The sequence below is a fragment of the Ascidiella aspersa genome, chromosome 1 (assembly GCF_963924565.1).
Source record: "Ascidiella aspersa chromosome 1, kaAscAspe10.2, whole genome shotgun sequence".
Taxonomy (NCBI): domain Eukaryota; kingdom Metazoa; phylum Chordata; class Ascidiacea; order Phlebobranchia; family Ascidiidae; genus Ascidiella; species Ascidiella aspersa.
Window position 1 is genome coordinate 25964175 of NC_139447.1, and position 18476 is coordinate 25982650.

At 39.7% G+C, this 18476-nt stretch overlaps 1 protein-coding gene across 1 annotated transcript; it reads left to right on the forward strand.

The window, feature by feature from the left end:
• Positions 1-273: 273 nt before the first annotated feature.
• On the forward strand, positions 274-17992 carry LOC146168559 (uncharacterized). The gene is made up of 15 exons (XM_083388776.1): positions 274-2160; positions 2434-2467; positions 2554-2663; positions 2885-3040; positions 3914-3991; positions 7404-7597; positions 9299-9501; positions 9725-9785; positions 9968-10121; positions 10269-10410; positions 10705-10893; positions 11244-11283; positions 11374-11410; positions 12375-12569; positions 13301-17992. Exons 1-15 carry the CDS (start codon positions 274-276, stop codon positions 13661-13663), a joined length of 3843 nt encoding a protein of 1280 aa, XP_083244902.1. The 3' UTR covers positions 13664-17992.
• Positions 17993-18476: the final 484 nt, after the last annotated feature.

The window sequence follows — 18476 nt, forward strand, 5'->3', positions numbered from 1 at the left end:
TATTATAATAGTATTGTAGTTTATTATAATACTTTTATTGTTGATAACCTGTATGAGAACTATGATACGTGGTAAAATCTAATGCATGATGCTATTCAAAATATATTGTATAGAACGGTTGCAACTAGAGGAAAATTCTGTTGTGCCATTGTTAATCATATTGCTTTTTTTATATATCAATTCACTCAATTCCTAATAATCTGTTTTTTAGGAAAACAACTAAAATAAGTGATTGATGTAAGGACTAAGTATGCTTCAAACTTATCTGGTACAATGAGTTCAGGTGTACCTTGGGCTACGCAGTTTGATAATAGTGGAAATTCGACGGAGGGAAACTGGGGTCGAGGAACAGTAGTAAACACTCCACAAACAAATCCAGCTAGTTGGCCGCAACTTGGATCAGCACCGCTGGAGCAAGAACAGCCACAACACACCGGAGCTATGTCACAGGGACAGATTAATCCAGTCCCAGAAGAGTCCGGTTGGGGCTCCGCCCCACCTGGTACTCAAATGGGGGAAAGTGACCCAAAGGGAACCAGCAATTGGGGCAGAATGCCAGACAAACCAGCTGGTGGTACAGGCTGGGGTATGCCTACGCAATGGACCCAGCCGAATGTGTCCGTTGATGATGGTACAGCAGTTTGGGGTAAATCAACAGCTGCACCTCAGCAAGGTGGTGGATGGGGCGGACAAGGCCCACAAGTAACTGACACCGCTCCCACTGGTTGGGGTGTGCAGCCTGAGAGCACACCCCCTGTCAATATGCAATTACCAGAGAACGGACCACCACCTCCTCCACCCCTGTCACAACAGCAACAGCAGCAGCAGCCAGCACAGAGCAATCCTCCACAAGCACTACCACAGCCAAGCACTTCTACACAAGCAGCAAGCACACACCTTTCCTGGGTCAAAGCAGCTTCCGTCGGTTTGCCTTCCAGCTCTGCAAGTTCTGAGTCGCCACCTACGACTGAAGCAGAGCAGGAACGCACTGATAGTTCTGCTGGAACCACTCCTATACCTGCCAGCGATCCTGACCCAGTGCAACAACTTGTAAATTCACATGAAGGTTGGGGCAAAAAGCCAATTGTGCAAGGCACTGGTTGGAACATTAATGAAGCGGCCATGGCCATGGGCAGACCTAATACCTCTGTAAGCAATGGAACTGAAGCTTGGGGAAAGCAAACTAACCAAATGCCCCCTGCACCTCCTAGTGCTGGTGGCGGTTGGGGTGAAGGGCCTGGTAGCAGTAAACAACCAGCCAGTAACTGGGGAGTCAATAATTACAACAGCATGAACCAGGCTCCTGCTCAAACCCAAAATTGGGGAGCTCCATCACAACAGTCTCAACCCCCGCAGCAACAGCAGCAACCTCATCCTTTTGCTTCTGGAGGCCCAGGTGTAGCTCCAGGTTGGGGAGATTCTCAGCCATCCAATGCCAATGTGAACAATGGAAGGTGGAATGATATGCCTGGCCAAGTTCCTGTTACTCCCACTGGATGGGGCGGAAATGGAGGAAACCAACCCCCAACAAACAACCCTGGCGGGTGGGGTGGTGGCTTGCAGCAACAGCAATCAACTGACAACAGTTCAAATTCAAATTGGGGTGCAACTCCCAATCAAATGCCAATGCAGTCTGGCTCCAATTGGGGTGGAAACGTGATACCTCAATCCCCTGTGGCTGATCCATCCTCTTGGAATAGACCACCTCCTGACCCTTCAATGAACATGCGCCGTTCAAGCACAGTTGACAATGGTACGGCAGCATGGGGAGACCCTGGTGGTTACAGCAAGGTGAATTTATGGGAGAAATCCGGGAACAATGGTGCCATGAATCCTGATGCAGGATCTAGCAATCCCACTGCCAACAGCGAAGCAACAGCAAAGGGTTGGGGCGCTCCAGCCCCATCCAATCCACCTGTGAATAGACCCCCTTCCCCAAAAAGATGGGGCGAAACCTCACCAACTCGTCCAACCGCAATGGACAATGGCATCTCTGGCTGGGGCTCCAAAGTCAGTGGTGATAAGTGGGATAAGGGTCCTGTTGCTGGGGGGCAGAATTGGAACCAAGGTGCAAAACCGTCTGGTGGATGGGGTCAAACCAATGATATGCATTGGGGCCAAGGTGATAGCCCTGCCAATTGGAATCAACCCATGGGAAAAGTAAGTACCTATCCTTGGCTTTTTTTGTCTTTTAGATATAAACAAATTTGTGTTTGTGCCATACTTTTGGTTCAAATTAACTATTTTAAAATGTTTGTTATACTCATATAAGTCTATGCACGTTTTAATGGTGTTGTATGGCCTAAATTTGCAGTCATAAAAGAGAAAGACTATTTGTAAATTTTATAATGCAAGTTCCACTAAATGTTAAGGGTGTTGGTTGTTTATTTGTAAAGACACAAAATATTTTTTAACAAAAATTGTTTATTTTAGTCTGATCAATTGATGAAGAACAACATGGACTATGGTGAGTAAATTTGCTAAAACGGTAAAATATTTGTGTTAATCACTATGTCGTTTTCTTTATTCAATTACAAAATAATTTTTTCACAGCTCCAAGAGGTATGATGCCACCACAATCTAATCTTAATCAGCAAAATCCAATGCTCAGAAACCAGCTGCCTCCTGTCTTGCCTCCTCAACTGCAAAACCAGTTTCATCAGGTGTGTTAATGTTTTTTAGTCTAATATATAATTTATCAAATAAAGTATTGTTTACCTAGATGTTTATTTTTTTAAATTGTCTATTATTTACTTGGTTTTTATTTGACTACAAGTTTTACTTTCTTATACTTTATAGACACCCTGTTAAAACACTGAGCACTTGCAACTCCTGTTAACTTGTATTATGTTTGTTGAAGTTTTTATAATTTGCTTTGTTTTAGATTCGCCATGCTGTGGCAGTGGGTGTTATACCATCGCAAGTACTCAACCCTCAGCTGATGTCACCCCAGCATATGCATGCCCTCCTGCAGTTAGTCAACAAAGCAACAGAGTACCAGCAGTTACAGCTACAGCTTAACCGACTTACGCAAAACAAGGTTTTTAGAGTGACCTTATTCATAAAAAACCTGGTGGATTAAATCAGTAGTACGACTGGCACTCAACCTTTTTTGGCTTGCGTACCCCACAAAAATAAAAATTGTTTGCAGTACCCATACTAGGATTTTTTCTAATGGGTTTATTGTACTGTTACCATAATCAAAATTAAAGCAAACCACGTCTATTGTGCTTAATATTATGATAGGTTACACCAGTGTTTCGCAACCTTTTTTGGCTTGCGGCACCCTGCAGAAATTTTAAATAGTTCGCCACACCCTTGCTTGTATTTTTGCTGAGTGGTTAACTGTAACATTGCAATAAACGAGATTGAAACAGCACAATAATTGTGCAACTAGTTTGAAAAAAACTTTGTAATTTTTTGCACATTAATCGTACACAAAAGAATGTATCAAGAAGCTTACCAATAGACCAAATATTAAAATTCTATAGAACATGAAATATCTGTCAGCACCCTTAAGCGTTAAAAATGACACCCCGGTTGAGATCCACTAGGTAACACTTTAATCGTGTACAAAATTGTCTTAAAAAGCTTAGTAATAGTGGAAAACTTTAAAATTTAATCGAATTTTAATTATCTTTTGGCATCATTGAGTGTTAGAAATTGCATTCCAGGGTGCCACAGCACAACCGGTTTAAATAAAAGTAAATTTTAAAACACTTACACACCTCCTCTTGTCTGGTCTTTAAATTATATTCAGCACCACTGGTATTGAACATGGAATAAACAAGTTTTAGGATGTGAGAAAAGGCCCAGAAATGTTTCTTTTGAATGCTTTTTTCCATGATTTCCTATAGTTATATTTATTCTTTGCTGAATAGAGTACATTTTCAATAGTTTTAATATTTTTCAGAATCTTTCTCCTATTACTCGTCAGCAACAAATTGAACACCTTACAAGAATATTGCGGCAATGCAGTCAGCTCATTGAGGTATTTTAAGATTTGTCATTAAATACTGTGTGTTGACATTTTTTAACCGATTGGAAGGGTGCTGCAATAACACGATTGACTTTGTCAAAAAATTGTGATTCACAATGCACATATCTGTAAAATCACACAGGGTTTCTATTAATTGTGTATATATATTAAAAAAATGACTTTCATTACTCTGTTAAGATGAACAATTTGTAAGCATTCAATATCCTGTCATTGTTTAGATAGCCAAAGTTCAGCTTTTTATTATGTCATCTACAGTTCAGCAAAAACATGGTAATTTGGAGAAGAGGTTGTGTAAATGTTTAAAGCACATGGCTGTTAGAAAGTTTCCTAGGGTTAATTTTCATGCCAATAGGAACCCTGCATTACATATAATCCCTAAACTTTTAAATTGTTAGACATTCCATAACGCATGTTAGGACTAATAGTAGTTCAAATTTAGTTGGCAGTATGCCAATTCAAAACCTTGAATACTATGTGTCTGTTTTGAAAGTGCATATATAACCTTATTTTAGCCAGGATTGATAGTTTTCAGTGCTATCCCTTCTATATGGCAAGCAATGTGTAGATTGCTGTTGCGCTTGTCATGGCTTAGCTTAGTTTCCTTCCTGACGACAAACAGTAATTATGGGAATGAATGGCATTGCCATAGTAGTTGTTCATTTTAACTTTGTAGTACCACAACAATGTCGAGCAATTTCTGTCTAAAATTAATAATTAACAGCACTATTGTTATTTTATGGGTCATCCTTGCTTTCAAGTACAACTCACTAATAAGAATATGAATTTAAAAAAATTATGCTGTGTATATTTACCCTGGCCATTAGAAAATAATTTACTGTGGCTCTTCGTATTTAAAATCTGTGCCAATGTTATGACATTTTTGAACATAATATCATATTTTTGGTATATATTTAGTTGAATCCCTAAAAAATAAAAAATATCTAAACCTTATGTAAAATAGGTTTGTAGTGTAGTGACAATAGCACTTTGCTAAATTTTCTCTCCAATTCAATGACGCTCACCAACATGCAACAGCAAATTATAATGTATTGATTTAAATTCAAATGAAGGCAATACATCTTATTGCTTATTTGGTGTCCTCCTATTTTTTTTTTGTACTTGTTTAGTTTACAATTCACCAAGGTTACAACAACGTAAATCTGGTTCCTGTTTTTAACAAACTACAAGAAAGTATTATTATTTTTAAATTAATTGGAATTAATTACAACTGGTATGCTTTGTGAGTTACCCTGAAACATGCACCTTATTTCAAACTAAAATTGTACATTTAATATCAACAAGCTTTTTCTTAATCATGCATCAACAGGCCAAACTAAAAAATAAAATCAATTAAACCAAGCGCAACAAAGGCTTTTGTGCAAAAAATGTAAATTTCATGCAGTATGGCAAGTATTGTTTTTAGTTGATTGCTAAAGAAACAAATAAGTACTTTAAATAGTTGATCTGAAAGTGGGTGTAAAACACAAAAATGTTAATATATTTCTATATCATGTTGTAGTTGACATTCAACATTCCGATCTATGTATATATTTTTTAATCAATGGTTTGGCACTGACTTTTACGTGTGTATGATCATGTCATTCTTGTGGGGATTATTGTTTTTACTTAAAGTTATTGTATTATTATAATAGGATTGATAATTAAAGATATGTGTCGTAACAGTGTTCAGCCAAGTGTTACACATACTTAGCCATTGAGATAAATAAAGTTGCAATAGGGACCACCTGCTGCTCAAACCAACTCTCATGTGTGCAAGTTAGAATAGTAAGTTGCAGTGCCACAGTACCCATCAGCTGCTAAGTGCTTGTTAATAGTGTTCAGGTTGGCCATTTGGGAACCTTCAAATACTATTGTCCTTATTCAGTTCATTCTTGGTTTAGTTATGTGGCCCGAAAAAAAAAATTTTTTTTGGACACATGTTGTTTTTGTCCGAATTATTATATTTTTTTTTCAGTCAATTTTTTTGTGGCTCACTTTTGACAAGGAAAAAAACATAGTTGGAACATGAAATTTTCTCAACTGTGAAATACCCTCCCAAAGTTGTTTCTAATATAAAAAAATTTGCCCAGGTTCCAAGGGGTGGTTTTTAGGGGGGCAAAACTGTCATTTTTTGTTAATTTTGGTTTTAGGCACTTTTCAGAGATAAAAAAATGTAAAAAAAATCTGATATATTTATGGATGATGGATACATGTCATGTACAATGCTAAGTAACAACATTTTAAACATTATCCCTGAACTGTTTATCCGGGGGGTCAAAATGCAAAACACTTTAGGAAATTTCAATGATATATTTACACTAGAAGGAAATGACATAAAAATCTGAAAATTTCACAAATGTTAGAGAACCATTTAAAGGTGAGGTTAAAATAAACATTTTACCTCTTGAAAAAAGGGGGCATCTTAGGGGGGCAAAATTAAAATTCGGCCGTTTTTGTGTTTAGAGGTGTCTAAAAAACTAAAGAAAACATTGTTAAATAGTTTTCAATTATCAAGACAAATTATAGGTTGCTTCACAGCAAAATTTTGAGCTCAAACTCAAAATAATGAACCCATGGGGAAAAATGATTAACCAAAAAAAAAGAGTGGTGTACAGTGCCTGGCAGAATTTTATTTAAACTTGTGGCGGTAAAGTATGTTGTTTTGTAAGAGCAATAAGTTAATTTCCTAAGAGAAGCCTCTTTCTAAAAGGCAAGTCGCAAGCGCGTAGTTTTACTAAGACGAGACGCTTTGCACAATGAATGTTGCACGCGCTGGACAAAAAAAGCACAGCAGGGAGCCAGCCGTAGCTGTAACAACTAAATCGAATACATCACACTATTGACTTTTATCGCCAATTAGAGGCGTATAGGGGTGCAGGAAAAAATTGTCAAATATTTTTTAATTATAAAGACAAGTTATAGGTTTGCTTTGCAGCAAAATTTATATTAAGACCACTGGTAATCAATCTTGTAAAAGTGCACCATGTCCAACCTATAACACTCAACTTCGCGCCACATCCGCTTTTGCCTGCTAAAGCAACGCAACTGAAAGCACAACCTAAGGAATAACACCCTGGTAAAGTATAGTGGAACTGCGCTATACCTCCCTGGTATAATATAGTAGAACCGCACAATACACCCTGATATAATATAGTAGAACCGCGCTATACCCCCTGAAAAAATATACAAAAACCGCACACCCTGTCTAGTTTTCCTTTGCTTATATACAAAATATATAAGGTACAACAGTTCTGTTCAACAATTTTAATGATCTTGGCCATTTTGATAATTGGGTTTAATTTTACATATAGAGTGTCCTGTTTAAATGGTGTGAGTTTGTTTTAAATATGATACAAAATTTCTAGAAGCATTTTTGTCTACAAGAAACCATTTTCTTACCTAGAGCCAGCGTGTTGCCATAATGCAAAACGTTCTGCAAAAGACCCAATCGAATCTTACCAAGCCCAATGGTTCAATTGGTGGTTTGGAGATGCAGGGAATGAGGCCCAACCCAGGCCAACAACCTGTCATGTCACCCCTAAACAACATGGCTGGGATGACTCAAGCCCTACCTAATAACATGGGAAACCAACAAAGGTTTGTACATAGTTGAATTTGCTAGGTTGCACCAACCAGTCTTTTTCTTTAAAAAACATTTTCTATTTGTTGGCTGGTGTGTTACCCAGTCTTGTTCCAAGAAAGGCAGTTTTCTATATGACGGACTTAATGTTGCCTTTTAAAATATTCATTTATCATTGTAACAGAAATTGTAGGTTAAGCGCCTATCAATCAGCACTCGCCCGGACTAATTAATACTCGCCAAATTTGTTGGCACGCCGTCTGCGAATTTCCGTCCTAGCACGGTCATTTCTTGGGGGTTATCGTTAACCTGTCTTTTGGTTTCTATACATAAACATTAGTTTTTCTAAAAGTCTGGTCGTTTATTTCCATGCGTCGATAAACAAATTAACGACCCATAAAGCAATTTACGCTTAAAACAATGTTTTTTAGCCGAAATATTTTATAAAATCTGTAGTGAAAATATAACACTAACAATTTAGTAGCCACGGCCTGCCTGTTTTCCTTTTTTCTAAAACCATTAACTACTGCAGCAATGACGTCTTTAGTTTGCCGGTAAACAATTTTTTCAAACGGGACAAAGAGTCATAATTACACTCGCATTGGCGAGCGGGCGGGTGCTTTGGCCCAACCCTGCTATATACTAAAAAGAAAAAAAAACAATATATATCGAAAATTTTAACTTTCTATTAGAGGGGCCAATTATTTCTTTCAGCAGGACCCGGTAAATATATGATCTCAAATATACACAACATGTTGTCCTTTCATGCCACCATTAACGAAGTAAGCTTAAGAAACCTGTTATAACGTTGGAAGTGAAGTCGAATTTAACAAGGCGTTCGGCAAAGCGCGAAAAGAATTGCAGCTATTGGTTTAAACTGAAAACTTTCTCGTTTCAAGATTTAGATGTTGATATGATGAAGAAATACTTGAAAGTGGGATTACCTAAACTAGGTTTAAAAAAGGAAAATGGCAATGCGTAAGAGATTGCAAAAAAAACAGCCGTTTTACTAATTTTTGTTCATATTTTAAAGACAGGATACACTAGACCAAAAAGCAAAAAAAAAATTAACAAATGACGTTAAAAGGCGTACCTCACTACAGAGGGTGCTATTCCTCAGCAAAGATGAAAAAAACGTGTGAAACATAAGAGTATACAAATGAGGTTGTGAAAACAATTTCCCTTATAGTGTTTACAACCAAAAACAGTAGAGTTTGTCTGGTCATGACTGAATCTGTCTCTGTATGGAGTGTTCTATATATAATATAAGTAACCACCAAATGTATAAAAACAGCACTTGTATATACTTATGTGTTATGTGTCTTGACTTCGTAGTGAACTTTTGTATGTTTTCATATCTGCATTTTACTATTAGTTTATATATGCAGTTACTTTACTACCATGAAATATCACTGTAATCTATATTTAGTTTAATTATTTATTTTAGGTACAGACTTAGCATTTACTTTTTAATTCAAGTTAACAAATATTGGAACAATCCATACAGAAATGTTAACAGCTTTTTTAATTTTGAAAATTTTTATAGTCTCTGGTTTAAGTTGTTTAATACACTTAACTTAGGGGTTCAAGAAAGGTTTTTAAACTGAAAAAATAAAAGGTATTTAAAGTAATGAGAACAAAAAAGTTGTGAGAACAAAAAGGTTGAGAACCACTGTGAAAGAATAAAAAAACGAGTGTTTGTGTTCTTCTTCATGCAGCCAATCGCAAAGATCCCGTTTAATGAACTGGAAGCAGCAAGGTGCAATGCCAGGAATGGACAATATGCCGCCAAATAATATGTTTGGTATGAACCCCGGGCCTGGTGGGGATGGCAACATCAATGGACTTCGCTACAACTCACCGATTGAAGAGTTTGGCAGAGCGGGCATGAAGCAAGGGTTCGGACTCCCAGATAATGGAGGTCAGTTTTACATAATATGATAACTTCATATCCTAACAAAGTATATAAGTCAAACCTTGGCAAAATGAGTGGCCATAGGCCTTGGTCTGGCCTGCCAAACAATTTAATCCGAACCACAGCCCATTTTTCAATGAAAAGTAAAGAAAACTATAAACTATTTAAAAACTATATCGCCCACCAAACTATTTTTGGTCTGTACATTAATAATATAATTTTTTTTCAGCTAAGCAAGGTTTGCTTGAAACAGGAAACCTCCCTAAGGAGTTAGCAACTGAACCGAATGCGTAAGTTGATTTCTGTACCCTATAATGCTTGATATTTTATTAGTTATCTTGTAAAAAGATAATGGTGAAACATTTAGTCTTGTCTTGGCATAATGTTGTATGTTTAAGACGCACCTTATAAAATATGGTGCTTTTGTATTGTCTGACACCTCACACCCTATCAATGGCTATTTATATTGTAGTTCCTTGGCGGACATTGGACCACCTGAGTTTACCCCTGGTGTTCCATGGAAGGGTTTTCGTCACATTGACCCCGAATCGGATCCTAACATAACCCCTGGAAGTGTTGCCATGGCAAAATCAATTTCAATCAACACTGTGCGAGATGTAGATCAAGTATGTAAAAATATAAACAAAAAATCGTAAACAAGAGTTTTTTGTGCACAACAGGAACTGTTACAATATTTTAGTTTTGTAACCAAACATTGAAACACTTCATACTTCATTTTAAAAATACAATATTGCAATGTTGAAATTGTCTAGGTTCTCAAGAGAGAGCGCAGCGCCCTTTCTGAGTCGTCAACCGGTGCTCAAAGTTCCTCGCTTGAAGACCCTGCATCCTCTTTGGCCTCTTTACCTTCAAGCACTCCAACGTCTGACCAACCTTCGCAGATGTGGTCCACTGGTAAGTTGTATGGATTTATTTTCGGTAATTGGGCGGGTCGCAGGAGATTTGTAAATATTTAACCTGACTTGAACATAAATTTTAAAGTTGACATGATCTGTAGCAAATGTGTATTCAGGTAGACCATTACATTCCCATAAGTTTTAAGAGCCAATCAAAAATCACAATATTATATCTTTGAAAATGTATTTAGTAACTTTATCCCTGTGTTTTGTCAAGGCATTATTAATATGTTTATAAGATATACCAATAAAAACGCTGGATGTTTCGTGACGAGTGTCCGTAACTTTTTAGGTGGCGGTAACTCCATGCTCACAACGACCTTGAGCAATCCAAGGTCATCGTTGGCGTCGCAGGACCTCTGGAAAACCCCAAACACCGGCGCCCAGGCGCACGGGTATATGGGCGGAAAGGACGTGCCAGCGTCTTGGGACAACAAGATGGGCGGTTGGGAGCAAAACCAAGCTGCCAGAAACCAGCAAGGTCGAGAATTTGTGCTTACGCATAGTTTTTCATGTATTATTCTTGGAATTCGTAGAACGTGACTTGACAAGACATGAATTTTTCATGTTTTTTATTTGGTATTTTAGCATTGTTTTACATTAATAAAAACAAATGGTTATGTTAAAAAATTGGGAAACATGAATTTAGTTTTTCTCGTACTCTGCATTATGTTGTTAAAACTTCACATGATGAAAATAGGCGGATATGACGCTGTGTTTGGTTTGGGGGGGGGGGCTTATTAAGTGCTTAACTAAATGCCCTTGTGAATGTGTTATATCATGAAAAACGAATGAAAAAAAGCATTTTTTACTCGTGTTATTGTGTTTCAGGTGCGTCGTGGGGCCACCAGCAGCAACAACAACAGCAGCAGCAGCAGCAGCAACAGCAGCAACAATTGCAACAGCAGCAACAACAGCAACAGCAGCAACAACAACAACAACAGAAGTCTCAAGATCCCAGAGGATGTTGGATGGTGCTAACCAACATTAACAATGCGGTAAGATTGGTTTGTCGGGATCCTTTTTTCGACTTTTTCTGTCCAATCCATTTGTGAATTTAGCGATACAGGTTTCCGATGTATAACACCAGTTGCCTTAACTTGCCAATACGACCAATTGATCTCGTGTAATTATTTCAACTCTGAATTGTAGTAATAGTAACCAACTTTAAATAACGCATTTTCCCCTTTTGTGTGAAAAGAATGCCTATTTAACGAAGACATGCAGTATTTAACGAAAAATACAACACATTATCAATGTTTCGCTCCTTGAAAAGAAAGTAGTCGTTTTGAAATTCTGTGACCGTGGCAATAAACATTTCTATTTACACATTTAATAAAATACGATCCACACTCGATGTACATTAAACAGTTAAATACAACCGAAATGACAATTACAGAGACCCCGAAGGCAATTAAATTACCGATGGGCGGTTTTATAATAGTCGCCGCTTTGCAGATTCTTAGGGGATTAATGACTCGATTCGTCGCGCAGTAAATAAATCGTTGAACGCACGCTGATTGTTTACGTATTGCGCATAGCACAAAAGCTGTCGACGTTAGAAGGCATTGCGTTTTTCGCCGCAAACATTTCTCATTGCTGTGCACAATTATTGCGTTTCCCGATCTAATAAGGGCTGTGCACTGTGTACAAGTACATGCTTACTTGGGTCAATTTGCTGTATTTATTTTCGGCTCGCAAGGAGTTACGCTTTTACATTGTACGAAATACGAGAAGAAATGGTTTTGCCCTGTTCGAAAATTAACAAAAAAGGCAAACGGCAACAAGGGCGCGTGCAGCGGCCCCTCGTGCCTTAAACACCGTACTCCCTATGTTGAATTTATATTCGAATAAGTGCCACAAAATATATATATATATATATATATATATAGTGGTGAAATTTTAGCCCACTGCATCTAGCCATTTCAATGATTAAGAACCGTGCTTTTGTCCACCAATCAGGCGGACGCGATCACTGTGCAGCAGCTTTGCATGCAGCAGAGCTCAGTGGTGTCCTTCCAGTCGCAGTGCCCAATGGACGGCATGGCGCTGGTCAAGTACGCCACTCCCGACGAGGCGGCCAACGCAAAGGAAGCCCTCCATATGCACGTCACTGGCGCTTCCATGATCGTTGCTACCATTGCCACCGACGACCAGGTAGGGGTTTGTCTTGGGTATAAATTGGGGGGGGGGCAATATTTGACCGTCGGTCCGGTCGAGCGACGATTTTCGTGCAGTTGCTCTTGTAGATTGTTTTTGTCGCGTTATTTCTATGAAATGCAACGTTTTTTTATAGATGATTTGTTGTAGAGGAATTATTCGGTAAAACAACATTACCGATATGCTTAAAAGTATTTTCCGATATGATTCTTTATAGAATCTTGTAAATACGACCTTGTTGCACAATATCTTGTTAGTCTTCAATTGCGTATTTTTTATTTTTTTTTTCGAATTCCTCTTGCTCTTCACATATATCTTACTTAACTTTTAAAAGCCCGTGAAAATATTTTCTGGCTTACGACAACTATACGACTTGACCAAGTAGTAAAAATGATCACCGGATAATCGCTTTATGATATTTGGCATTGGTGATTTATTGTTCTGTTACAATGAATGTTTTATTCCATACTTATAATAATGAAAAGAATATAATTCTGAAAAAATTCAATATGTTTTAAACAGCGTTGCTGTTTTGTAATTTCCTAAAGCATAAAATACAATTTTTTTGTTGCCTTCCTGTGCCGTGTTATGTACTTGTATCAATGCCACGGAAGACTCGTGTTAGTGTCTTCGTAATAACTAACATATCTTGTAAATTAAAAAACACATCCCATAAAGTTGGATTTTCCAAAAAATGTTTTTACCATTTTCGTCCAACTGTCATACAGGTCAAAAACTGGGCATCAGTAACCAGCGGCGGATCGTGGGGTCCGTCGGGCGGCGCCGGCAGCCGCTACTTGTCCGGAGTCGGTTCCACCGGGGGATTTATGTCCCAGCCACCCCAGTCCCGGGGAATTTCGGGCGGTCACCCACCTGACATGGGCTCTATGGCCAACTCGTCTGGTCCTGGCCAGCAACAGCCCATGTGGGGCAGCAACCCGGCCCCCAACATGGTCCAAGGCGGTTGGCTTGGCAACGCGATGGGCCCAAGTAACGCGTGGTCGGGAGGTGGCGCCGAAGAGGTGTCCCGCATCATGAGTCCGCTTCACAGTTTGCTGCCCGAGAATCTTCTGGGAGGCGAGAGCATGTAAATTGCTGCCTTTTTGCTACGAGCCTTCTCGGCCCCGATAGTTCAGTTCCGCTTAGTACAAAACGCCCCTCACACTCCCTATTCGCAATGCGCTGTGCGTTTTACTATTTACCAACACTATTTACTACTACGCCTACTGCGTGGCTATTTTGTCGTCGTTTCTTGCTTCCCGCCAGTTCGCGTTTCCGCTTTCTAGGTTTCCTGTGGTTGTTTTTTTCGTGTCGGTTTGCCTTGCGTTTATCCTTGTTACCCTCACTTACTTTAAAATGCGCCGCGATGCCGCCGATTTGCCCTGCGCCGCCGCCACAACTTTTTACCCGATACCTGACCGCGATGCGCGTCGCTTGACCGTTTGTACTTTTTTGCCTGTTGTCCCAGCAACCAGCCGTCGTCAGTTTTGTCCTGTAGCTTGCAACCGGGCGGCATGACGTCGCAATGTTTCCTTGCAGTCACCGCGACCCTTCACTCTCAGTGAGTCACCAGCGACGCGCTGTCTTGTTTCGTCGCATCTCGTCGGTTCACGATCCAGTTGCCAACCTTTCCTTGTTGATTTTCGTTTTGCGCGTACACGATGTCTAATTTATCCCCTTTCTGAAGCTGTTAACTGTGCCCTCGTCCACTAATCGCCACGATTTCGCGCCTCGAGTTCAGTTTCTTCGCGTATTTTCATCGAATGACCGGTGCGCATAGCCAGGCTTTACGCAAAGCTAACCTGAGCGGTGCCAAAGCAACTTGTCCACTCTCGCTTTGTCCCCTTCTATCATTTTAACCGAGTTCTCATTTTAAACGGCGACCAATATTTGCACTGACCCGCGTCCGATATCAAGCGGGCTTTTACGGTTTTCCGATTGTTTTTTGACAACTACCATGCGGTTTGCTAGTTTCCGCCTTTTTCCTATTCTCCTCGCAATTCGACTTGATTTAATAATATTCCCGTTCAGTATTTCTCGCTACAGTGCTCTCTAACGGTCTTTCAAGCGCATTTCTGAGACTTTTGTTCACTTTGTTTACTTTTTGTGATTGGTTTGTACCGCACGAGCGACATCTGTTGGCTCGTATTCAGTTGCAATTTCAATCGCTTGTGGCGCACGGGTGCTGTTTAAATCGGACTTACCTATCTATGGTGTTTTGTTAATGCGCGCAAGCATGATTTATCGCCGCCTATTTCGTTAATATATTGCGCCATCGATGATGCGTGAAAGATCCGACGTCCGACATATTAACACGCAAACCTAGTGTTTTTAATCAAATATTTTGTTTAATACAAAGATGAAGTGCGCACAGACACATCGTAACAGTCGTGAGACGTTAACACGACATGTTTTGATTTCAGTCGTCTATAAGACAAATTGCGAATCGTAAAACGCACGCCGCCCATTTTTAGCACATGCCTGTTAAATTTGGGAGTTTTTTGTTTTGTTCGCATTTAGAGATGTAAACTCATCCTTTTTGCAGTCCGCGCCACCCGCAACAGTTTTGCACATTGATGCCCCAATAGTACTTTCACCACAGACTCATCTGCACACCTCGTATCTGAAATAATTAACCTCATTGGCCCGAAAAAAAGAATCCAAAACCAACTACGATTATTTGATTTCCAATTTCAATTTCCAGACGTACTTTTGCGAGTGTGCTGCGTTCTTCAAGTAAACTGGGCAACAAGTTTCGCCGCGATTTCCGGTAATCATTTCATTGCTTTGCGAAGTTTTCTTTTCGTGCAATTTATTTTGCCAATTTTGTCGTTATTTCGTTGTGTTGTCCGTGAGCCATTGACGTCACACAATCCCGACAACATATCGACAAAACGTTTTCTTTGAAAGTGCAACACGCGTTTATTTCATTTTTCATGCGACAAGCAACGTGAACACTAAATGCGTATCCTACATCGCAATACTTTCTATGATCCTTATCCATCTTTATGTGACTATATGCTAGTTTGGACCGATCGCTATTCTCGTTCGCTCCCAACTCTTTTAAGTTGTTGATTATTGTGGCAGCCTCATTGTTTCCATTCTTGCAATTTTTCTTGACATGCAATTTTAACCCGTTTTTAAACGCTCGAACCATCGTACAAACCAAATGTCACCATAGTCGGTTTGGAGACCTCTAACGCTCTTAGTTTTCGAATCAGTTCCCTTGCGCTAACCTTTCGATCTTGGTAGTTGTCTATTTACCTATAAATACCCTAGGCCCTCATCCCAACCTACTTTCGTTGATTTGTTTTTTAGGTTTTAAATGGCATTAAATACAGCACGACATCTACGGACACATATGCGTAACGAATTTCCGCTCGTATCTATTGCTGCATAATATGGAGCATTATTGTGTATCATTCGGTTTAGCTAGTGAATTATTTTCACGATGCCTCGGTGGCTCTATTTTTTATCATATTCCACAACAGCGATGTTTACGAGTAGCAAATTAACTGAAACTTGCCCTGTGCCCCATCGCAATTGTCTCGTTTTTATTAAACCGGTTTATCGTTTACGGCTCACCCACGCACAATTTGTAAATGCGCCACCGGTGAATCGTACAGACACTGTTGTAATGCATTGCCCGTGAAAATTTGTGGCATTACCGATGTAGAGCTTGAATTCAACTATAATCACAATTTTGATAGAGGGCCTTTTGTTATTTTTGCGGCTACAACGAGCCTGTTTACCCGGGCGCGCCTTTTATTGCGAAGTTCCATTTTCTCTTCACTTGCCGAATCGGAAAAGCGCCGTTTATTTATAATGCATTCAACACTAATTTATAGAATCGTTTTTATTACCAACTGCGTGTTGCCCGATCTTAAACAGAACGAAACAAATGACCAGTTTTGTTTTAGGGACTGAACTAAAACTTTTGTTATGTTTAAACCTCGATCGTTTCCCATGTTCTGGCTGTGACCGTTCGTTAAAAATTTCATTCTGTTTGATTTGATTTTAGATTGTTAATAAAAAGCGCTGTTAAATCGAAACGACGAGCTTAAAGTCGTGTGTCTTCACCGTTTTTAAATATTTGCCTCTTGCGTTTTCTCGGCGATGTTCTCGTGCGTTTAATGCCGCTGTCAAGTATCAATTCTTTTTTGCGGCGGACTGTCGCCAAATCTAATAGAGCGCCTTCAATCAATTCCTTTGCACATAGGGTGATGCTTGAACACCGGCGTATTTTAGACGATTTTTTGTCTTGATGCTAAGCGAATACGTAATGCGCTGTTAAAAGTTCCCGTTTCGTTTCTGATTCGCCAAAGGTGGATCAAACGCTCGTGGGATTTAACTCGGCGCTTTTACACAACGTGATAATCTAGCGCATACGTTATTTCTTCTTACAATCGCCTGTGTAAGGATGCGTAGAAAATTATCCAATCTCTCTTGGCCGCGCCAGAAGCGTCTGTCGCAACAAAGGTTATCCCCTGCCAGCGTGGTACCACCAGTTCACCAACTTTTTCCGCCTGCTTTTACCTGTTGACTTGCTCAGTTTTCCAGTACTTGACAACGTACCGCAACGACGCCTTTTTTCCGTGCGCTGTTTTTGTCTAGCTCGCCTGCGCAAGAGAACAACCTGACGAAAGGACACGACGCAACAATCAATTCCCTATTTTACAAACTCGCTGTTCAGTTGTGTGCGTAGTGTAGTGTATAGCAGTAGCCATTGGGAGTCTGTGGCAGGAACGACGACTGGCCTTGCGCCGTTGCTGGTTGATTTTGCGCCATGTTTAATGCCCCTTATCTCTCTTGTTTTCACATCGCCCCGTTTCGTTTCCACTTTGTCGCAACATAGGTGTGTATGCGCGCGTGTGTGTGTGCGAGTGTATCTTGCTGTGATCCGTGCTGTCGACGTTTAGCCCCTTCCCTTATACTACTTACTAAGGGCTCTGTAGTCGTGATTTTGTTTTCGTGGCCGCCTCCATAGTCATAACTATATGTTACCCCCATCCTTGCTGTAAAAGTGTTCAGTTATTTTTGCCGTTGTTTTGGCGCGGTGTGCGTAAAACTGTTAAAGCGATGACATCGTAAATAAGTCACTTTTTCTCCCACTTTACTACGCTAAAAAGCCAGAGTGTTGCTGTTGTGCGCGGGAAGGTCGGCTCGTTATTCGCCGCCGAGTGTGTAGGGTTTTTCTGCGCCGCTAGACGTCGCTACAGTGGGCAAGCAAAGCTACTGCTGAAACATGATTTCCATCTTGTCACATTGTCTTTTTGTTTCGCGCGTGCCGTTTTGTTTGCTGTTTTGTCGTTCTCTCCCCTCTCTATTTTGTTTTTTTCTCAAGTGCTTTTACCACGGTTTCCTTTTTATCGCCGATCTTATTACTACGACGATTATTATTACATGCCGTCTGCGTTGCATTATAATCCCTTGAGTGGCGTGATTTGTATAAAAATGTTCTTAGTTAAGTCGTGCACAAGATATGTGCCAGTTATTTTACTACTAAGTTCATATTTACCTACTAAGTTGTAACAGCTAAATTGTTTAGGTACAGAAGGGTGTTGGGAAAACGTTAGCAAATTTATATAGTGTCCTTCTACATTTAAACTTTCACTTAATCTATAAATCGCAAAGAGCATATAGACTCCCGTTCACACTGATAACGTCATTATTTTGTACCGCTAACGCATTATTCTTAATCAGTATTATAAAGGTTAAAAATAATATACACTATCCATTGCCCCCAGTGGCGTATCCAGTGGGGGCGGGAGTTTTTACCCCCACTTTGTAAGTGATATTTTCGTTTTTGTCATGATTTAACTGTTCGAAGCGGCGTGCTTTTTAAGTAATTGGGTCACTCGTCTAAATCTAATGCGAAGCCAAAATCGAGTGCAAAACGCCGTG

Coding starts and splice junctions, on each gene's coding strand:
- LOC146168559 (XM_083388776.1), top strand. CDS start 274: ATGAGTTCAGGTGTACCTTGGGCTACGCAGTTTGATAATAGTGGAAAT. Junction 9,502..9,724: donor CGGACTCCCAGATAATGGAG/GTCAGTTTTACA, acceptor ATTTTTTTTCAG/CTAAGCAAGGTTTGCTTGAA. Junction 10,411..10,704: donor TTCGCAGATGTGGTCCACTG/GTAAGTTGTATG, acceptor GTAACTTTTTAG/GTGGCGGTAACTCCATGCTC.